The sequence below is a fragment of the Diadema antillarum genome, unplaced genomic scaffold, assembly GCF_040938485.1.
Source record: "Diadema antillarum isolate AM-2024a unplaced genomic scaffold, OU_Dant_1.0 scf00000143, whole genome shotgun sequence".
Taxonomy (NCBI): Eukaryota; Metazoa; Echinodermata; class Echinoidea; order Diadematoida; family Diadematidae; genus Diadema; species Diadema antillarum.
This window is the reverse complement of record NW_027271032.1, coordinates 1,169,865-1,187,787: the sequence shown is the minus strand read 5'-3', so window position 1 is coordinate 1,187,787 and position 17,923 is coordinate 1,169,865. Positions and strand designations below refer to the sequence as shown.

General features: G+C 37.7%; 1 protein-coding gene across 1 annotated transcript in view; it reads right to left on the bottom strand.

Moving 5' to 3' along the window:
• LOC139721415 (alpha-2,8-sialyltransferase 8F-like) overlaps positions 1 to 17,923 on the bottom strand; it is a 59,623-nt gene that overhangs the window by 21,254 nt on the left and 20,446 nt on the right. The window contains exons 3-5 of the mRNA XM_071632731.1: positions 5,726 to 5,875; positions 2,921 to 3,046; positions 2,161 to 2,311 (exon numbers count right to left, since the gene is read on the bottom strand). Coding sequence (XP_071488832.1) covers positions 2,161 to 2,311; positions 2,921 to 3,046; positions 5,726 to 5,875 — 427 coding nt within the window. The remainder of the gene's footprint in view (positions 1 to 2,160; positions 2,312 to 2,920; positions 3,047 to 5,725; positions 5,876 to 17,923) is intronic.

Genomic DNA, 17,923 nt, shown 5'->3' with positions numbered 1-17,923 from the left:
CAAACAAATTAGGGGATGCTCTATATAAAGTGCAGATTTTGGACATCCTTCTCCCGCTTGGTCACTTCGACGCCCCGTCGCTGGTCATACCTCCCCCAATCATAAACATAAACCGACACCCTTGACTACCAGTGGCGGATCCAGGGGGCGCACCGGGCGCCCCCTCCCTCCAATGCGAAAAAATATACATGTAGCTACAAACGACAGTTTTTGGACGGTAAAATGTCAAAATTTTCAAGCTCGCTCGCTTCGCTCGCTCGCATTTAACCGTTATATGCCATTCTCCTGATGTTACTGCCAGTAATTGCCAGCAGTTGCGCCCGGTGCGCCCCCCCCCCCCCCCGAATTTCTAAAGCGAAAAAAATATAGCTTCAAACGGCAGTTTGGGGACTGTAAAATGTCAAAATTTTCAAGCTCGCTCGCTTCGCTCGCTCGCATTCAATCGTTATGCACTTCTCCTGATGTTGCTGTCAGTAATTGCCAGCAGTTGCGCCCGGTGCGCCCCCTCCCCATAATTTCTAAAGCGAAAAAATATAGCTACAAACGGCAGTTTGAGGACTGTAAAATGTCAAAAATTTCAAGCTCGCTCGCTTCGCTCGCTCGCATTTAATCGTTATGCAATTATCCTGATGTTGCTGTCAGTAAATGCCAGCAGTTGCGCCCGGTGCGCCCCCTCCCCTTAATTTCTAAAGCGAAAAAATATAGCTACAAACGGCAGTTTTTGGACGGTAAAATGTCAAAATTTTCAAGCTCGCTCGCTTCGCTCGCTCGCATTTAACCGTTATATGCCATTCTCCTGATGTTACTGCCAGTAATTGCCAGCAGTTGCGCCCGGTGCGCCCCCCCCCCCCCCGAATTTCTAAAGCGAAAAAAATATAGCTTCAAACGGCAGTTTGGGGACTGTAAAATGTCAAAATTTTCAAGCTCGCTCGCTTCGCTCGCTCGCATTCAATCGTTATGCACTTCTCCTGATGTTGCTGTCAGTAATTGCCGGCAGTTGCGCCCGGTGCGCCCCCTCCCCATAATTTCTAAAGCGAAAAAATATAGCTACAAACGGCAGTTTGGTGACTGTAAAATGTCAAAATTTTCAAGCTCGCTCGCTTCGCTCGCTCGCATTTAATCGTTATGCAATTATCCTGATGTTGCTGTCAGTAAATGCCAGCAGTTGCGCCCAGTGCGCCCCCTCCCCTTAATTTCTAAAGCGAAAAATTATAGCTACAAACGGCAGTTTGGGGACTGTAAAATGTCAAAATTTTCAAGCTCGTTCGCTTCGCTCGCTCGCATTTTATCGTTATGCACTTCTCCTGATGTTGCTGTCAGTAATTGCCAGCAGTTGCGCCCGGTGCGCCCCCTCCCTTTAATTTCTAAGGCGAAAAAAATATAGCTACAAACGGCAGTTTGGTGACTGTAAAATGTCAAAATTTTCAAGCTCGCTCGCTTCGCTCGCTCGCATTTAATCGTTATGCCATTCTCCTGATGTTGCTGTCAGTAATTACCAGCAGTTGCGCCCGGTGCGCCCCCTCCCCTTAATTTCTAAAGCGAAAAAATATAGCTGCCAACGGCATTTGGGGACTTAAAATGTCAAAATTTTCAAGCTCGCTCGCTTCGCTCGCTCGCATTTAATCGTTATGCCATTCTCCTGATGTTACTGCCAGCAACTGCCAGCAGTTGCACCCGGTGCAACCCCCTTAATTTCCAAAGCAAATATATATATATATATATATATACATATATTATTATATAGCTACAAACGGCAGTTTAGGGACTGTAAAATGTCAAAATTTTCAAGCTCGCTCGCTCCACTCGCTCGCATTTAATTGTACAGTTATGCAATTCTGATGTTGCTTCCATGAGGTGCGCCCCCCCCCCCCCCCAATGTCTTGACCCACGGTACGCCACTGAACACCCCCCTCTAAAAAATCCTGGGTACGCCTATGTATAATATGTATTTATTTTTCTACCTAGTTTGAAGCTCATACATAAATATTGATTATTTATTTTTCATCATTTGACATGTTCTATATGTTAATCCAAGCTATCTAGTATGTATCATCATATTTTGTAATATTTCATGCATTTTCATTGAGAAATACGAAAATAATAAAGTGATGGTAGAAGAAGAGAAAATCGAACAAAGTCAGAAATTATCTATATTCCCACCTCTGGAAACAGGTCATAGATCTCGGGCTTTAGCTGAAGCTTCATTCCACCTCTTGAGTGTCTGATAACAGTATCAACTTTGATGTTTTGATGATGTAACATTACCATGGAGGTCCCGTTGAGTGATCGATGGTGCGCAGCGAGCTCTGATCTGTAAAGAGAACAAAATTGACAGTTCCATATTGATTTATAAGCTATGCACTTGGCATCTACACACGATCGATTGGTTGATTGACTGATTTATTGATTGCTTGATAAAGATATTCCATTGTTATTATTCCGACTATTTAATTTTGCTATCAGACGAGGAAAAAATTAATCGCATATAGATCTGGTATACGTATCCAAGGGATGATACAGGTTGTGTTGAGAAGGGGGTTTCAGATTTAAAAAAAAAACAACAACTGCGAGATAACTAGAAACCACTTATGAAATGTTAAACAACATATAAGTTTAAGAGTTATTCAGTTTATCTAATGAAAATCAGTTTTGATATGGCTGAGATATCCAATAACAAAGTAAAAGAATGTGGTCCTAATAAAAGGTGGGTCCCACTTTTTATCAGGACCTCTTTGTTCCTGGATATCTTAGCCATTTCAAAACAAATTTTCATTAAACAAACAACTTTGAATTCCTATGCTCTTTCATATTTTACTTTTCTCATTATCCAAAAAAAAAAAATGTTGGAAACCTGAAGCCTCATCTTAACTAAAACAATATATCATCCCTTTAAAGTGCTGCGTTACGATGCCTCTCTTACCTGAATTTTAAGACGTTTTCTATGTTGAAGTGAGATTGTTTTTGTAGAAGGCTTTCGTACAAGTAGATCGCTTGATCCGTGTCTTGTCGGAATTCCCACAATTTCTTGGTCAATGATCCGTTCTTCCTAGAGTGGGCGTGGAGCAAAGCATTTTTTTGATGAATAGCTTATGTACTCTTGTGTACTTTTGGACAAAGAATGTTTGCACAAACTGTGGGCACTGTTCACATAAAGAAAACAGGAAAGAAACCTTCATCCCTTTGGCATACCACACACCACTTTTAACGGAAGAAATGAAGATATCTAATGGAAAGTTAGACATACTGGTGTACCGAATGCAAAAAAGGTTTGAGCTATAGAATATATTAGGTGTTACAAAAAACATTTCCCACTTTTGATCCTTAATAGTTCAAGAACTATATATCAAGTAACACTGACATTGATATGAACAATAGCTGAATAGTGTACAATTTTGTTTGAGGTATATGAAAATGAAAGCATAAATCAGTTTTCTGAAAATTAAGATATATTTCTAAGTTAGGTTTCAGATTCTGCTCTATTTTCAACCCTCTGTACAAAACTTTAATTTTGCACAGGGGTCAATTGGTGTGTATGTAATGGGAGTGTGTGGTTAACACCCAGACAATGGTCCTGAACAATGGCCAGGGTTAGAATGCTCCATTACATATTCATGAGAAATTCCACTATCACAGTTAGTCTTTATTCATCCTGAAATGTAGTGTATCCAAGCATATGAAAACATGTGCTTACTTATCTCATGCGCATGCATTTTACCCTTCACAATGAATTCAGACTAGCATTGCTCAGGGCAATCCATCAGGAATTATTAATAAGGCATTCATGTGCCTTGGAGCAAGAGACCAGAAGCCTAGTCAGCAGAACTCCGAAAAGATGGTATTCGTGTAGTATTCATGTCTATTGTTCAAGGTCATTGTAAGCACACACTCACATACACATCATTGGCTCCTGTGTAAAGTTCAATTTTTTACAGATACAAATTTGACCAAAATCGGGAACTTAACTTTAAAATCAATCATTAAAATCTCATATTCAAATCACCTCCCAATAAATTGTACACTGTTCAGCTACTATTCATATCAATGACAATGTTGTCTGGTGTATAGTTTTCGAATTAAGGATCAAAAGTGGGTAATGTTTTTGTAACACCTAGTACAATGTACTTACAAACACTGTAAAAACATCGGTGTTAGATTTAACACCACGGGTGTTAGATCTAACACCGATCAAACTTCAATAAAGGACCACACCCACAGGTGTTAAAAATGCACTGTGATGGTGTTGAAAAGTGTTCACCTGACACTTCGTGGTGTTAATTTGACACTGTACCTGGTGTTATTTTGACACTGTACTGGTGTTAATTCAAAAATGACACCACATGGTGTTGATTTGATATTTGCTGGTGTTAATATCAATGGTTTAACACCCGTCCAGCTTCAATAAGGGACCACACCAGCTGGTGTTACTTTGGTGTAAATTTATTTTCACATTTTTTCAAAAATCTAGTATTTTAATGTAAAATTCTTGATCGTCTTGTTTAAATTAAAAATCAACAAGAAGTGCAGTTACTAAGGAACTCTTCAAAACACAGTTTAAAATTTGGAAATGACACCCGTAGGTGTTAATTTAACACCATAAATGAGCACCGAAAATTTAACACCAGCTCGGTGTTCACTATTTAACACCGGACTTTTTGCAGTGAAGTATTATAACTATCCACAGATTATTGGCCCATACTTTCAATAAGATTTCAATTCATACATCTATTCTGTAATACAAATCGTTTGGATAAACATACACTAACATTTCATACTGTTACAGTATGAAATATTTACAAAATGTAACACGTACAATTCATCAAAAGCAAAAGGCCTATTAAAATACAATGTATACCTTTAAAAACAATATTGCAATTTTAACCATTAAGATAGTAAATGATCAAAGCCAACGTCAATACAAAAGAAGCACGGAGAAAATAATCAATCATATATAGGCCTACTACATAGACGGGTTAACGAATGTTGTTGAAAGAAATGCGCAGCAGTTTGGAATGAACCACTTTGCAAAGCATACGATTTTGGTAGGTTAATCGTCTGTCATCATGTCCTGTTAGTCGATAAACCAATTGTAAATTATAGTGCTTAACACATACAAACAATGTTTAACGAATAAAATGCGTTTTCTTTATGTTCTTTTTTCATACGTTGCACTTATAGTGTATAGCATGGCGAAGGCCAGTATGTTTGCTTACTTATATGAACCATATAGCTATGGCACTATTATAACAGATACCACAGCTGTCGGTTAATTTCGACCTGGTATTGGGTGGTCGTACAGGTATAGAATCTCAGGCTACCGAGCAAAAAAATACATTAAAAACGAGACAAGAATTAGATCGACCACTATACAGGCTGAATACCAACAAACGGAAAGATGGCGAAAACAGATGTTAAACGAATAAATGGCAACTTATATTATGTATTCGACATGAAAAAATAACATACCTTGGTAAGTAAACACGTTTATACATTATTACGTAATCTGATTGAATTCAGCTATTGTAAGTAAGCTTTCGAGTAGATGTATGTAACTTTAACTTACAGCATGCATTATAGCATGCATTTCCATAACTGTGTGCTTTATCATATTAGCATTTTCAAGTATAGAAGGCAAAGAGGTATACAATGTCTTTGTTGTGGGCGCAGACGAATTTTAATTGGGGTACAGGTATAGGGGTATTAAGGGCGTTTTGACAACAAAACTTACGTCAACTTCTGGCTGTCGTTAAATGATTGAACGCTGTCATTAAATGCATGATCACTGACATTGACGTTTTCCTCGATTTCGCCATCGTAAAGGTCAGAGAGATTCGACAGCAAGCGACTGTTGTCAGCTCTTTCACTGGGCACACATGAGCTGCAAATGGAAATTGCATATATATCGTTAACGTCAGTATAGAGAAGGTAAATGATGCATGGGCATTGACGAATCAACGTATACACACTCACTGTCATGTAGGCTTTCTATAATAATAATACACGCTCGATGTAAGCACGTAAAGCTAATGAGATTATGTGCATTTCCTCAAATATACACAGCACGGTAACACAATACGTACGTAAAAACATACAGTGTTGTTTTGGTTCTTAAAGAACCTAAACAAATACCCTAGAATATCTATTTCCCGGATCTATTTACAAATTTTAATGATTAATTCAAGGAATGCAGAATGTTGTACGCACTGAAAATGACAACCAAGGAAACGAGAGTAAATTCTCTTCTTTTTTTTATTACTTTATCCATTAGAGAGGAAAAAAAAGAAGCATTGTTGTTATCGTAACAAGCCACCGTTCATTATTTTCACAAACTAGCTTCCTTGAGAAATTCTCTCGAATTCTTTTTACCCTATTTTCAGAACAATCTCGTGATACTTGTTCAGAGGCGAATCTATACATGTAAAACACAGTTACAGCAGTGGCGGATCCAGAGGGGGCTCACGGGGTGCGCGCCCCCTCTCTCTATTTTATTTTTTTTTAACGAAAGAAATAAGAAGAAAAAAATGGGGGGTGCGTGCTCCCCCTTTTTAATTTTGTAAAGGCGCCTCTCCTTTACGGAATTCCTGGATCCGCCCCTGTATAATATTATTTACTAGAGAACTAAATACAATATACAATGGAGTTACAGATGGTAGGTCCTAACCAAATCGAACAAAAACACAGGGCACTGGAGGGGAAACCACTCCGTGTGAAAAATGACTTGAGCAGAACGTTGGTAGATTCATTCTATATGGGTGCCGTTCTGTCCCCTCTGTAAGCCTTACTAGCCTACTAGCACGGGGTTAATGAAGACCTTGAATAAATTCGCGGGTCACTTGATTTGGAGACTGCATAGCGACCAAAACCATGTGAATACACATCACGATGCCAAATCCTTCCCCTGAACTTGAGTAAGAAGAGAATGACTAAATATTTCGCTACGCCAACAATGAACACAGAAAAAAATACAAGAAAGTTGCATGAGACGGCATGGACTTTGGACAAAGCAATTACATAGCCACAATCAGCGCTGACAACAGTTTACTCTCGACTCCTGCCTACAGCTGTACAATGACAGTTATTAGTCCATGGGCCAAGACCCGAAAAATGGGTTATTGGTACCACCCGAGGTGGCAAAACCTCTTTGGTGTCATTTTGTTTGCCGGGCATAGATATGCTTATTAAGCTATGATAGCATTTCCAAATGAGTAGCTTAGTCATAATAAATGAATTTTTAACCAATTTGGTCTCGTTTTTAAATGACACCAAAAAGGTTTTGCCACCTCAGGTGGTACCAATATCTGGCCTGGCCCATGGACTATGTTTGCTGGTTGTCGTGAACCTCCAGAAAGAGACAAAAATATCTATTTAAGTTGTACTTCAATAAACACAGTAAAATCAAACAGAGAAAATTGTGGATTTTTTAAAAATCAAAATCGATTATAAGAATTCAAACTATAGGCACATTATAAGACAAGTTCTAGTCACAATCCATTATGCAAATTTGATGACGTCATACCACCAATGCGTAGTAGGTCTTTGAATCGCCTGCATATATACAACACAGGGCCGGCGGAGCGTTTTCAAAAGTGGGGGGGGGGGGGCACTTCCGGGTTTGATGAGTAACAAGCAACAACAACAACAACAACAACAAAAGTCCTCAAGGTACTCAGCTCATTACTTTCTCCCTTCCCACTTCCGGCTTTCGACAAGCAAAAAATAGGGGGGGGGGGGGGGTCTTCAGCGGAAAAACATAACCTTACCGCGATCACAATTCAAGATCTCTGTATGGTGCACAAAAAGTGTGGGGGCTCGAGCCCCCACGGCCCCCACGGTTCCGCCGGCCATGCAACATAACCTCATCAATTTTGATCTGTTAAACCATGGACCTCCATCACATAGGCATGGACCTATAGTAGGTCCATGGTTAAATCAAGATCCATATGGTTAAAACGAAATAAAAAGGAATAAAATATTCATACATCCACGGCTGTAAACATGGCATTATCGTGATATTGTGTCACTCCCTCGTTCCACCTCCATAAGGACTTAGTAAAGACGCACACGCTGAGCAAGAGGCAACTAACGTAACATATTACCATAATAATGGTTTGTTGTATACAACAAACCATGACTATTAACTACATTGTATTCACATTTTCCCCGTGTGGTGATACGATTTGGCGCTATGCGCACTGCAGTGTGTGAAAAAAATCCATGTTTCCTGTAATTTTTAGCTCTTTTGTCTGTACAATGTTCGTCTTTCAGAACTTGGATGATTGCGTGGGAAGCGGGGGCACCCCAGCCGACCAGGTGTTGAGTAAGCAGCAGTCACATTTTGAATGGGACCATAGAAACATGGAGACGTGCAGAGTTTGCCCTTTGTACACACAGACGTAGCATGTTTCGACTTACAGCCTACTGCCAAGCGCTGGTTTGAGCATTGTACGGACAAAAGGACTACGAATTACAGGAAACATGGACTCTTATCTAGAGTTCTATAGACCACTGAGGATTGACCTCTAACCCGCTCTGCACATAGAGATTATCTTCCAAATCCATTTTGTTCTCGGAAATATTTCAGGCAACTAATTGTTCTCTATAATATTATTTTTTTAACCTTCCTATAAATGGGATATAGTCAACCAGACATATTACTTTGGCTAAAGTCAAGGCTGTAAACCCCGACCCAATGGCGGCAATGGCGGCACTTTTGAAGTTTTTGCTCACTGAAGGCTGGATGAGAAGACTACTATAACTTGTGATGTCACATGAGTATAACGATTTAAAGAAAATATAAAGAAAATTCAAAATATTTTCACTTTCCTCGCTTAATAAAAGGTCTTTTGACTTCTCTCTTTCAGAAGGCAAGGAGAATAATATTACCCTTAACATTATGTCCGTGACAAGTTGAGGAAATGTACACTTTTTTCAAAAAGTGAAATTTTTTTAAACTCTCTTTTTATTTTGTTGTTGTACGCATATGACATCATACACTGTAGTAGTCTTCTCATCCAGCAGTAACTGCGCAGATACTTTAAAAATTCATAACTTTTGAACGGATTGTCCTATTTTCCCCAAACTTTCACTGATGTGTTCTATTGATATTGTTGCATTCACTCAGTCTACATGTGCATGAAGGTAAACTTGTCCTTTAATTTCTGAGGGGGTGGGCTTGTTCCCTCAATTTTAAAAGCGTATATAAACTCATCAAATTTGCATGAGATTTAACGATGAGATCATTCAAGTTCGAGTGAATTTGAATGATCACCGAGATCAACATTCACAAAGCTAACTAGTTCATTCAATTTAACTTCATCAGCATTCTATTTCATGAATTTCTCACTTGAACATGTAAAGAGCACGTTCAAAAGTGAAATTGCACACGATTCACGTTCACGCCGTGATGAAAGTTAAGGAATTCAAATTTACGAAAAGGCAAACATTCACAGCATTTGGGCAGTGCTTTTCGTTATTGCTCATTTTCTTTGTAGCAGGTCATCTGTTTGAACAAATAGCGTACAGCTGTACTATGAAATGGAACCTATCATTCCTCTGATAAATCGTCCTCCAAAGCAACAACTTTCATACGCATACATGAATGCATAACAAACATTCATTTTTACGCACGACATTGGAGGCTGCTCGAGGATCAGATTCCATAGATATCTATTCTTGAATATGGACTGAACTGTAGTAGCTGAAGCATTTGACAACCAGCAAGATTATATACAACTGTCGATAAACTCTAGGAAAAAGCAACAGGAAGAGCAATGAATAATATAGATACGAAGAAGGTTAAAAAATCGACGAAGGGGAGGATTCCAAAATGTAAATATGGATCTGGACGTGTAAAAAAAAAGAGAGATATGACAATTCTGTAAGGTTTAGATCCATAATGTTGCTAATGAATAAAGTGAGAGTGGAAGAAAGATTAGAAAATATAGAAATACATACTTATAATTGATACTACTGATTAAATGAAACTGTGAAAAAAAGATGAAATTATACATTACAATCAAATTATTTAAGAGAAAAAAAGAATTTGATGTGTATAAAATGCGGTATGATCCATTATAGCTATAGTTTCTTTATGTTGATTGAATTCGAGTTGTGCGTCTATGAATGAAATTTTGATCGGTACTTGGGACGAAATTGAACGTCTTTCCAGCTGGCGCGAAATTGAATGCCGACTTTTCGTCGTTAAATTGAATGCATTTCTCTCTAAATTGAATGAAATGAAATATAATAGGAATGACATGAAACGAATTTGAATGATCAAAGAATTAAAACAAACAGACGCCAGAGACGATTGTTCATTTATTCCTTCAATGTGAGAAAGTAAAGTCAATTTGGAATGAGGTTATCTGTATTATTAATCAGAAAGAAGGTACAAATAGAATCGTTTCAGAGTTTGAAAAAATGTTCGGTATAAATGAGGATAAATTTTTAACTTATATTTGTCTTCTCGTAAAATATTATATTTATATTTGTAAATTTCAGGGTACCACCCAAGAGTTCATGGGATTGAAAGCTTGTCTTAAGACTAACAAGGATTTAGAGTATTTTTTGGCAAAGAAAAAGGGTACGCTTGCTTTACATTTTCGAAAATGGAGACTGGATTTTTAACTTGTATAGTTGAACCCGGAGTCCCGGAAGTGTCACATATGTTGGTCCCCTTTTATTGTTTTTTTTTGTATCTTGATAGACTACGGACCTGATGAAGTAAGGGGTTAATGGTAAAAATATGTTCCTAAAAACCTCGTTATAACACTGTTTTACTTGATAGAATGTATATTGTTTAGTAATTCATAATTGACATGATTGGTTTTTGTATGCTGCTTTTTCTTCTTTTTTTCTTTTCTTGTTTATTTCTATTTGTATAATCATGTTTTTGATTTCTGTTTCTGTAATTTTGTTTGATGTTGTTTAATAAAAAAAATTGAAAGATAAAAAAAAAAGAATTAAAACAAACTGTGAGAGCAAAGCATCGACGAAAATCGCTTGAATATGAGAGCTCTCTCATTAATTCGAATGCAAATTGGGCGATAACACCTAATTCTTATTTTCATATGCATTTGGACATTCCTAAGTCCGGTGTTAAAAATGAAACACCGAGCTTGTGTTCAATTTCCGGTGCTCACATACATGGTGTAAGATCACCTCCGGGTACCATTTCAAAAAATAAAAATGCTTTTTGAATAGTTTCTTACTTACTGTTCTTCTTGTTGATTTTGAACTTCAACAAGAGGATCAAGAATTTTCCGATAAAATACTTGATTTTTTGAAGAAAAAAAAAGGTGTAAACACATGCATTTACACCACAGTAACGCCAGTTGTGTGGTCTTCTATTGAAACTGGACGGGTGTTATACCATTGACCTTGGGCCGAATGCATAAACGCTAGCAATTGCTTGTGCTAGCCTTTTACTCGAATCCGTATGCATAAAAACAAGCAATTGCTTGCAAGCAGAAGCTTTTGCTAGCAAGCACAAGCTATTGCTTGTTGCCCGCAAGCAATTGCTTTGAGACCAAGCATTTGCTTTAAAAGTATGCATAAAACATACCATTTGCTAGTTCTTGCTAGCAATTGCTTAAGATTTTCGAAGCTCTGTAAAATGAGCTTGAGCTTTTGCTTAACCGGAACGTTCCCTTTAAAGTATCATTTTCATCTTTATGAAAGAAAGACCACACTTGTGAAGGAGTGGTATAAATCTACAAGAAATTACTCATAAGTATAGTGTAAGACACTTTTTCATTTCAACAACGGGAATGTCCAGTGGTTAGCACGCAAAATGTGACGAAAAACAGGTAGGATGTCTGACTTCAGTGGAGAGCGAGGAGACCTCTCTCCACGTGCGATCTGGCAGATCCGGGCTGCTGTAAGCTGCAGTGATGGGAATCAGCCAGTAATACGTGTGTGTGTATAGATGTGTGTGTATGTGTCTGTGTGTGCATTTCATAGCTCTTCTGCTATGTCAGGAAACGTTTCCACACACACACATGCCCTTTCAAATACATGCTGCCACACTCGCCTTCGCACAGGCGTGACATCCCTTTTGTTGAAATCTCAAGCTTGTGCGGGACAAGCAAAAGGTATTGGCATAAGCAAAATATTATGCATATGGATTTAAGCAATTGCTTGAGCTAGACCTTCTGCTAGACGAGCTTGTGCTTTTGCTTGAAGCAATTGCTTACAAGCAATTGCTTGTTTTATGCATTCGGCCCATGAACACAAGCAATATCAAATCAACACCATGCGGTGCCATTGTTGAATTAACACCAGCGCAATGTCAAAAATATACGATCTACAGTGTCAAATTAACACCATCAAGTGCCAGGTGAGCACTTTTCAACACCATCACAACATACTTTCTACACCTGTGGGTGTGGTTCTCCATTGACACTTAGATGTTAGGTGCTAGATTTAACACCTATGGTGTTGAGTGTAACACCGATGTTTTTGCAGTGTAGCGCCAGTGATTTGATGGAAATATTATCATTTTACTTCCACCCTTTCTACTGTGGACGTTAGAGTAGAAGTATGCTAGCACTTTTCAATGTGATTCAACAAAAATACAAAGTCAATTAGTACCCACGTGGCCAACGGGTGAATGGATAGAATGATTATGGTTTGTGTTTTTTTTTTCATATTCGTGTTTTCTTCTATTTCTTTTAAATAATTTGACATGGTACGTTGTGTTCCAACTTATAGGGTAGGAAACAACAAAAGAATCAAAGTTGTGTGTTAACCGATGAATCTGCCTCGTGTTCGGTGGCCTCTTATTATTGCACGGTCGGAAATACGGTCGGCCCCTCACTGGATCAAACGTATCATACCACCGAACAAGATACCAATTTATGACACATATTATCACTATACATCGGGTGATGATATGCTCGAAATCAATTGTATTCGTTTGCTGCTATTAGTATAGAATTATATCGTAGCGGAGGGTTGCCTTGGATACATTCTCAAATGGATTGGCAGTCCCGTTAATATAACAGGCTGGCTACACTGGATCCATTTCATGCATACATGTAAGCATCTTACCGTAATTGCGGATATGGATCTGAGAGGTCGACGCACACAAGAAAATCGTCCATTTGATTTGATTTGATTTGATTTGGTTTGGTTTATTCATTCTCTGTATGATTTACCATTCCTTTTTAGCAATATAATCAAACATAATATAAACAAATGTGATAATCGATCATTATAGCTACTAAACGGTTTCTACAATTTCAACAATTTTCATTACACACACATCTGTGACATAATATTACAGTACATGTGTTATGAATGACCACACAGAACCGTCGCCAATAATAAGCTATATACAAAAGCTTGACCCTTTGGCAACCGATAATACAACACGTTAATGCAATAAGAGAAGGGGGTCCAACATGATGCTCGTGGATAAGAGGGATAATAAGAAGAGAGACAGAAAGAGTAAGAAAGAGAGGAAGGTGATAGAAACCTTCCGATAGCAGTCTTGCCAGATCAATTCACAATACAATACTCTAAACACGATGAAAGCAAATGAAATACACATGCATTGACGTCCTTATATTATACACCTCTGTGTTTCACGAAAGGTACACACATGTACTGGTATAGGTCCCTTGTATTTTTTTACCGAGAGTACAATGTATTTCGTTGTCATTTGTGACCGCTCAGCCCGAAAACATAAAAAAAGTCGCAGATTAAGATTGTCTGTAATGGGCCAAAATGATATATCATTTGGGATGGCCAAGTAGTATTTTTAAGCTTTTCTTGTCTGTGGGAGTAATTTCTCTACCGGCTTTCAAAATTTCGTGGCTTAAAGGGGCTGTACAGTACTGGTTGAGGTGGGGATTCACGTTGTTTGAATTTCTAAGTGAGATAATGAGAAACCTCTTATAAAATATGAAAGAGCATGTAATTTTAAGAAGGATTAAACGTTTATTTGATGAAAATTGGTTTTCAAACAGCTGAGATATCAAAAAAAAAAGAAAATAAAAGACTACAGGCCACGCCTTTTATTAGGATCTCTTTGTTTCACGTTGTTTTTGAATATCTCAGCCATTTCAAAACCGATTTTCATCAAATAAACTTTTGATACCCCTTAGAATTGCATGCTCTTTGACATCTCATCGATAGAGTGGTTTCTGAATATCTCGCTAAATCCTCACCTTGACCAGAACTGTACACACCCTTTAAAGCAAAAAAGAAAAAAAAAAGAGAAATAAAACTTGATTTCACTGATACTTCTGCGCATTTAGCCTGAGTAACCCTGATCTTTAAATCAACTTCTATGAAACTCTTTCTTATTTCAAACACTTTTTGAATGGGTTACAATGGTCCAATTTTAACAATAATTTTAAAGCTAGAGCTTACTCGTTTTAAACTATATAGAACAGTGGAAATTCATTTTTACCTATTTTTTCTTTAAGGGGGGGGGGGGGCTGGGGTTGAGCTGGCCTGTGGCATTTGCTATAATTGTAATGACATATTATGTATTGATTTCCTCTTCTGCTGAACATGAAATTTACAATTACAGTATTCTATTCGGATTCGTTATCGTCATCTTTATTGAATTCATTTTATTAATTTTACTTTCATGACAAGTTTTATTTCCGTTACTCTAATTTTCAGTCATATATCAAAGTATGTTTTTTTTTTTCCTACAAAATTACACATAATTCTGAATAACAGCCTGTGAGTATAGCCTACTAACTTCCTCATGAAACAGAATCCCTTATACGAAATTATTCACACTGTTCTATCTAAAAATGATAAACACACACACACACACACACACACACACATTCATCGCGATGTATAATGACTACTTTGTTGCTATCATCACACAAAGTTCTCATCTTAACGCCAATGTCACCATGTCACTCGTTTCATTTGTGGTTTAATCGAAATGAAGTCATGGGTATATGCATATTGATCAGGAAATCCCGTGCATAAGAGATCAACAGTATACCCTGCTTTTAACACTATAGATTAAAGGGATGGTATAGTTTATGCTGAAATGGGGATTCAGGTTTTAACTTTTTGTGAAATAATTAGAAACCACCTATCATCTAAAAATGATAAACACACACACACACACACACACACACACACATTCATCGCAATGTATAATGACTACTTTGTTGCTATCATCACCCAAAGTTCTCATCTTAACGCCAATGTCACCATGTCACTCGTTTCATTTGTGCTTTAATCAAAATGAAGTCATGGGTATATGCATATTGATCAGGAAATCCAGTGCGTAAGAGATCAATAGCATACCCTGCTTTTAACACTATAGATTAAAGGGATGGTATATTTATGCTGAAATGGGGATTCAGGTTTTAACTTTTTGTGAAATAATTAGAAACCACCTATATGAAATATTAAAGAGCATATTACAATTCTTAGAGGAATGAAAAGTTTCTATAGAATAAAATCGGTTCTATAAGATGGCTGAAATATCAAAAAACAAAGAGGTCTTCATAAAAGTTGCATGGGTTACACCTTAAATGCTTTGTTTTATTTTGGGGTTCTTTTATATCTCAGTCAATTCAAAAGTGATTTTCGTCAATTAATAAACTTTTAATTCATTTTGGAATAGGTGCTCTTTAATGTTTTACATAAGTGGTTTCTAATTATCTCACAAAAACTTAAAACCTGAATCACTATCTCAACAAAAACTATGCTATCTCTTTAATCCTTTGTTTCGCTGTGTAAACAGAGGTGTGCATGGCACCAAAGCTTGGTTGCATTTCATCTTGTTTACTGTATATTCTGTTTCACATGATCGCTGTGATATTGTAGAAAATGTGCGACTGACATGAATCAGTCTATGAAAAAAAAACCCGTTGAAATGAGCTACATAGCAGCCAGCAACAAGCACGTTGCTTTGAGTAATATTTTCATATGCCTGCAATGCATAGGGCATACATCATACCATTATATTATATATATTACATATATATATATATATATATATATATATATATATATATATATATTGAAACCAGGAAGGAAAAACTGACCAGAATCAGTTTTTCCTTCCTTGTTTCACAATATATTACAAAAAAGCTGCATCGCTTCGGCGATCCCTCACATTTATTCCAAAGTTGATTTACATCATTTGGGTTTATGTCAGGTTAATGTGTGTGCGTGTGGCACACATACACACACTATAGCTTCTGACCATGTTAAGGGTTTGGGACAAACACCGATCTAGGGCTTTCAATAGCTCAGTCGGTAGAGCACCGGTCTAGTAATCCGGAGGTCTCGGGTTCGAATCCCGATGAAAACCCATTTTCTTTGCTCAAAGTTTTCGCTATATATATATATATATATATATATATATATATATATATATAATTATATATGTATATACATATAAAACCCACTTGTAATGCACTACAAAGATCTTTCAGCATAAAAGGTGCTGTTAACCATTGGGAGCAGTCATTTAAAAAATGTCCGTTAGTTTTATTTGATGCATAGGTGTTGGTCAGTTGTATCACAAAACATCTCGACCATATAAAAATTTTGCAATAAAGCCAAAACTATGACCAACTGTTTATAGACAATTTATTCTAGAAACAATTTCATCATAACTATTGTTGACATTTTGTATATTTGAAAATACATAACACTGATTATACTGAATAACATTTTTACATTGGTTGTTTCGATCCCTATCTCACATTTTGGAACAATTTTGAAGTACTAAAGCTGAGTTTTTGTTTCACCTGCAAATGGTAAATAATGCCTTTAATATGGCCCGCTGAATAGGTTTTGTTTGTTTGTTTGTTTTTTTTTTTGTTTCATTTCCCAAGAAGATGACTGGATAGGCCATATTCAGCTGCCATAGCTGGTCTTCTATGGGGTGCAGCTGGATGTAAGGCGGGACCACTTCACCGGCGGGTTAAACATCCTGCTCTTTGCGATGAATAACAGAAGCGGAATCTTTCACGTGGATGAGTTGTGATACTCTCACCATGGAGGTCACCTCCCTGCTCTCACACATGGAACCTCCATTTTATGTGCTATCCGAGGGACAGAGTGTTTTGCCTCTTACTATGTAAAGAGCGACTATTACATACCATTACTAGCATCGTTACTTTTCATTAGTTACGCCTGTCATCCGGAACACTTCGCGATAGCTCCCTTCCAACGATCGTGCATTTTAAAAGCTTTTTTTTTTTGCTAATTGAGATAGCGATCAACCAAAAGAGGATGGTATTTTTCATGAGACACTACCACTTGCACAGCGTTTTGTTTGTTTGTTTTTTATCACAGAGCGTGACTCTTTCAACGGTTTGCATGGTTGTAAAGTGGTGAGTTTGACTTGACCGAGATGTGCAGACAACCTTACGATTTTTCGGCATCGATGCTAGGAGTGCCCATAAATGAAACAACGTCGAACTCACCGTCACGATCGTATGGCGACACAGCGGCTACAATTTGTTTTTTTCTTTAACGAAGGAACATCATTCTGGTTACAATATTTCAGCTACAAAAGCATGGGAATGGAAATGCACAAATTTGATATCATCGGATTATGTTTTCTATTATTGACTACTATATTCTATTTGATATCCTAAATTAATTAGTGCCTTCCTTTTGTTGGAGGGCTTGCAGGCCCTGTGTTTGTATGGGGGTACAGAGTATACGTGTTGTGAGTCTCGCGTATGAGATTGTGTACAGGGACGGATCCAACGGGAATTCCGTAAAGAGGGGGCGCCTTAACAGAATGAAAGGGGGAGGGGGGGGGGGGCGCACGCGCCCCCTCCATTTTTCCTTTTATTTCTTTTGTTTTAACAAAAGAATAAAGGGGGGGCGCACCCGGTGCGCCCCACCTGGGGGGATACATTATGAACAGTTGGGAAAACATCCATACGCTGTGCCGAGGGGGGAGAAGTAGGTGTTTGTA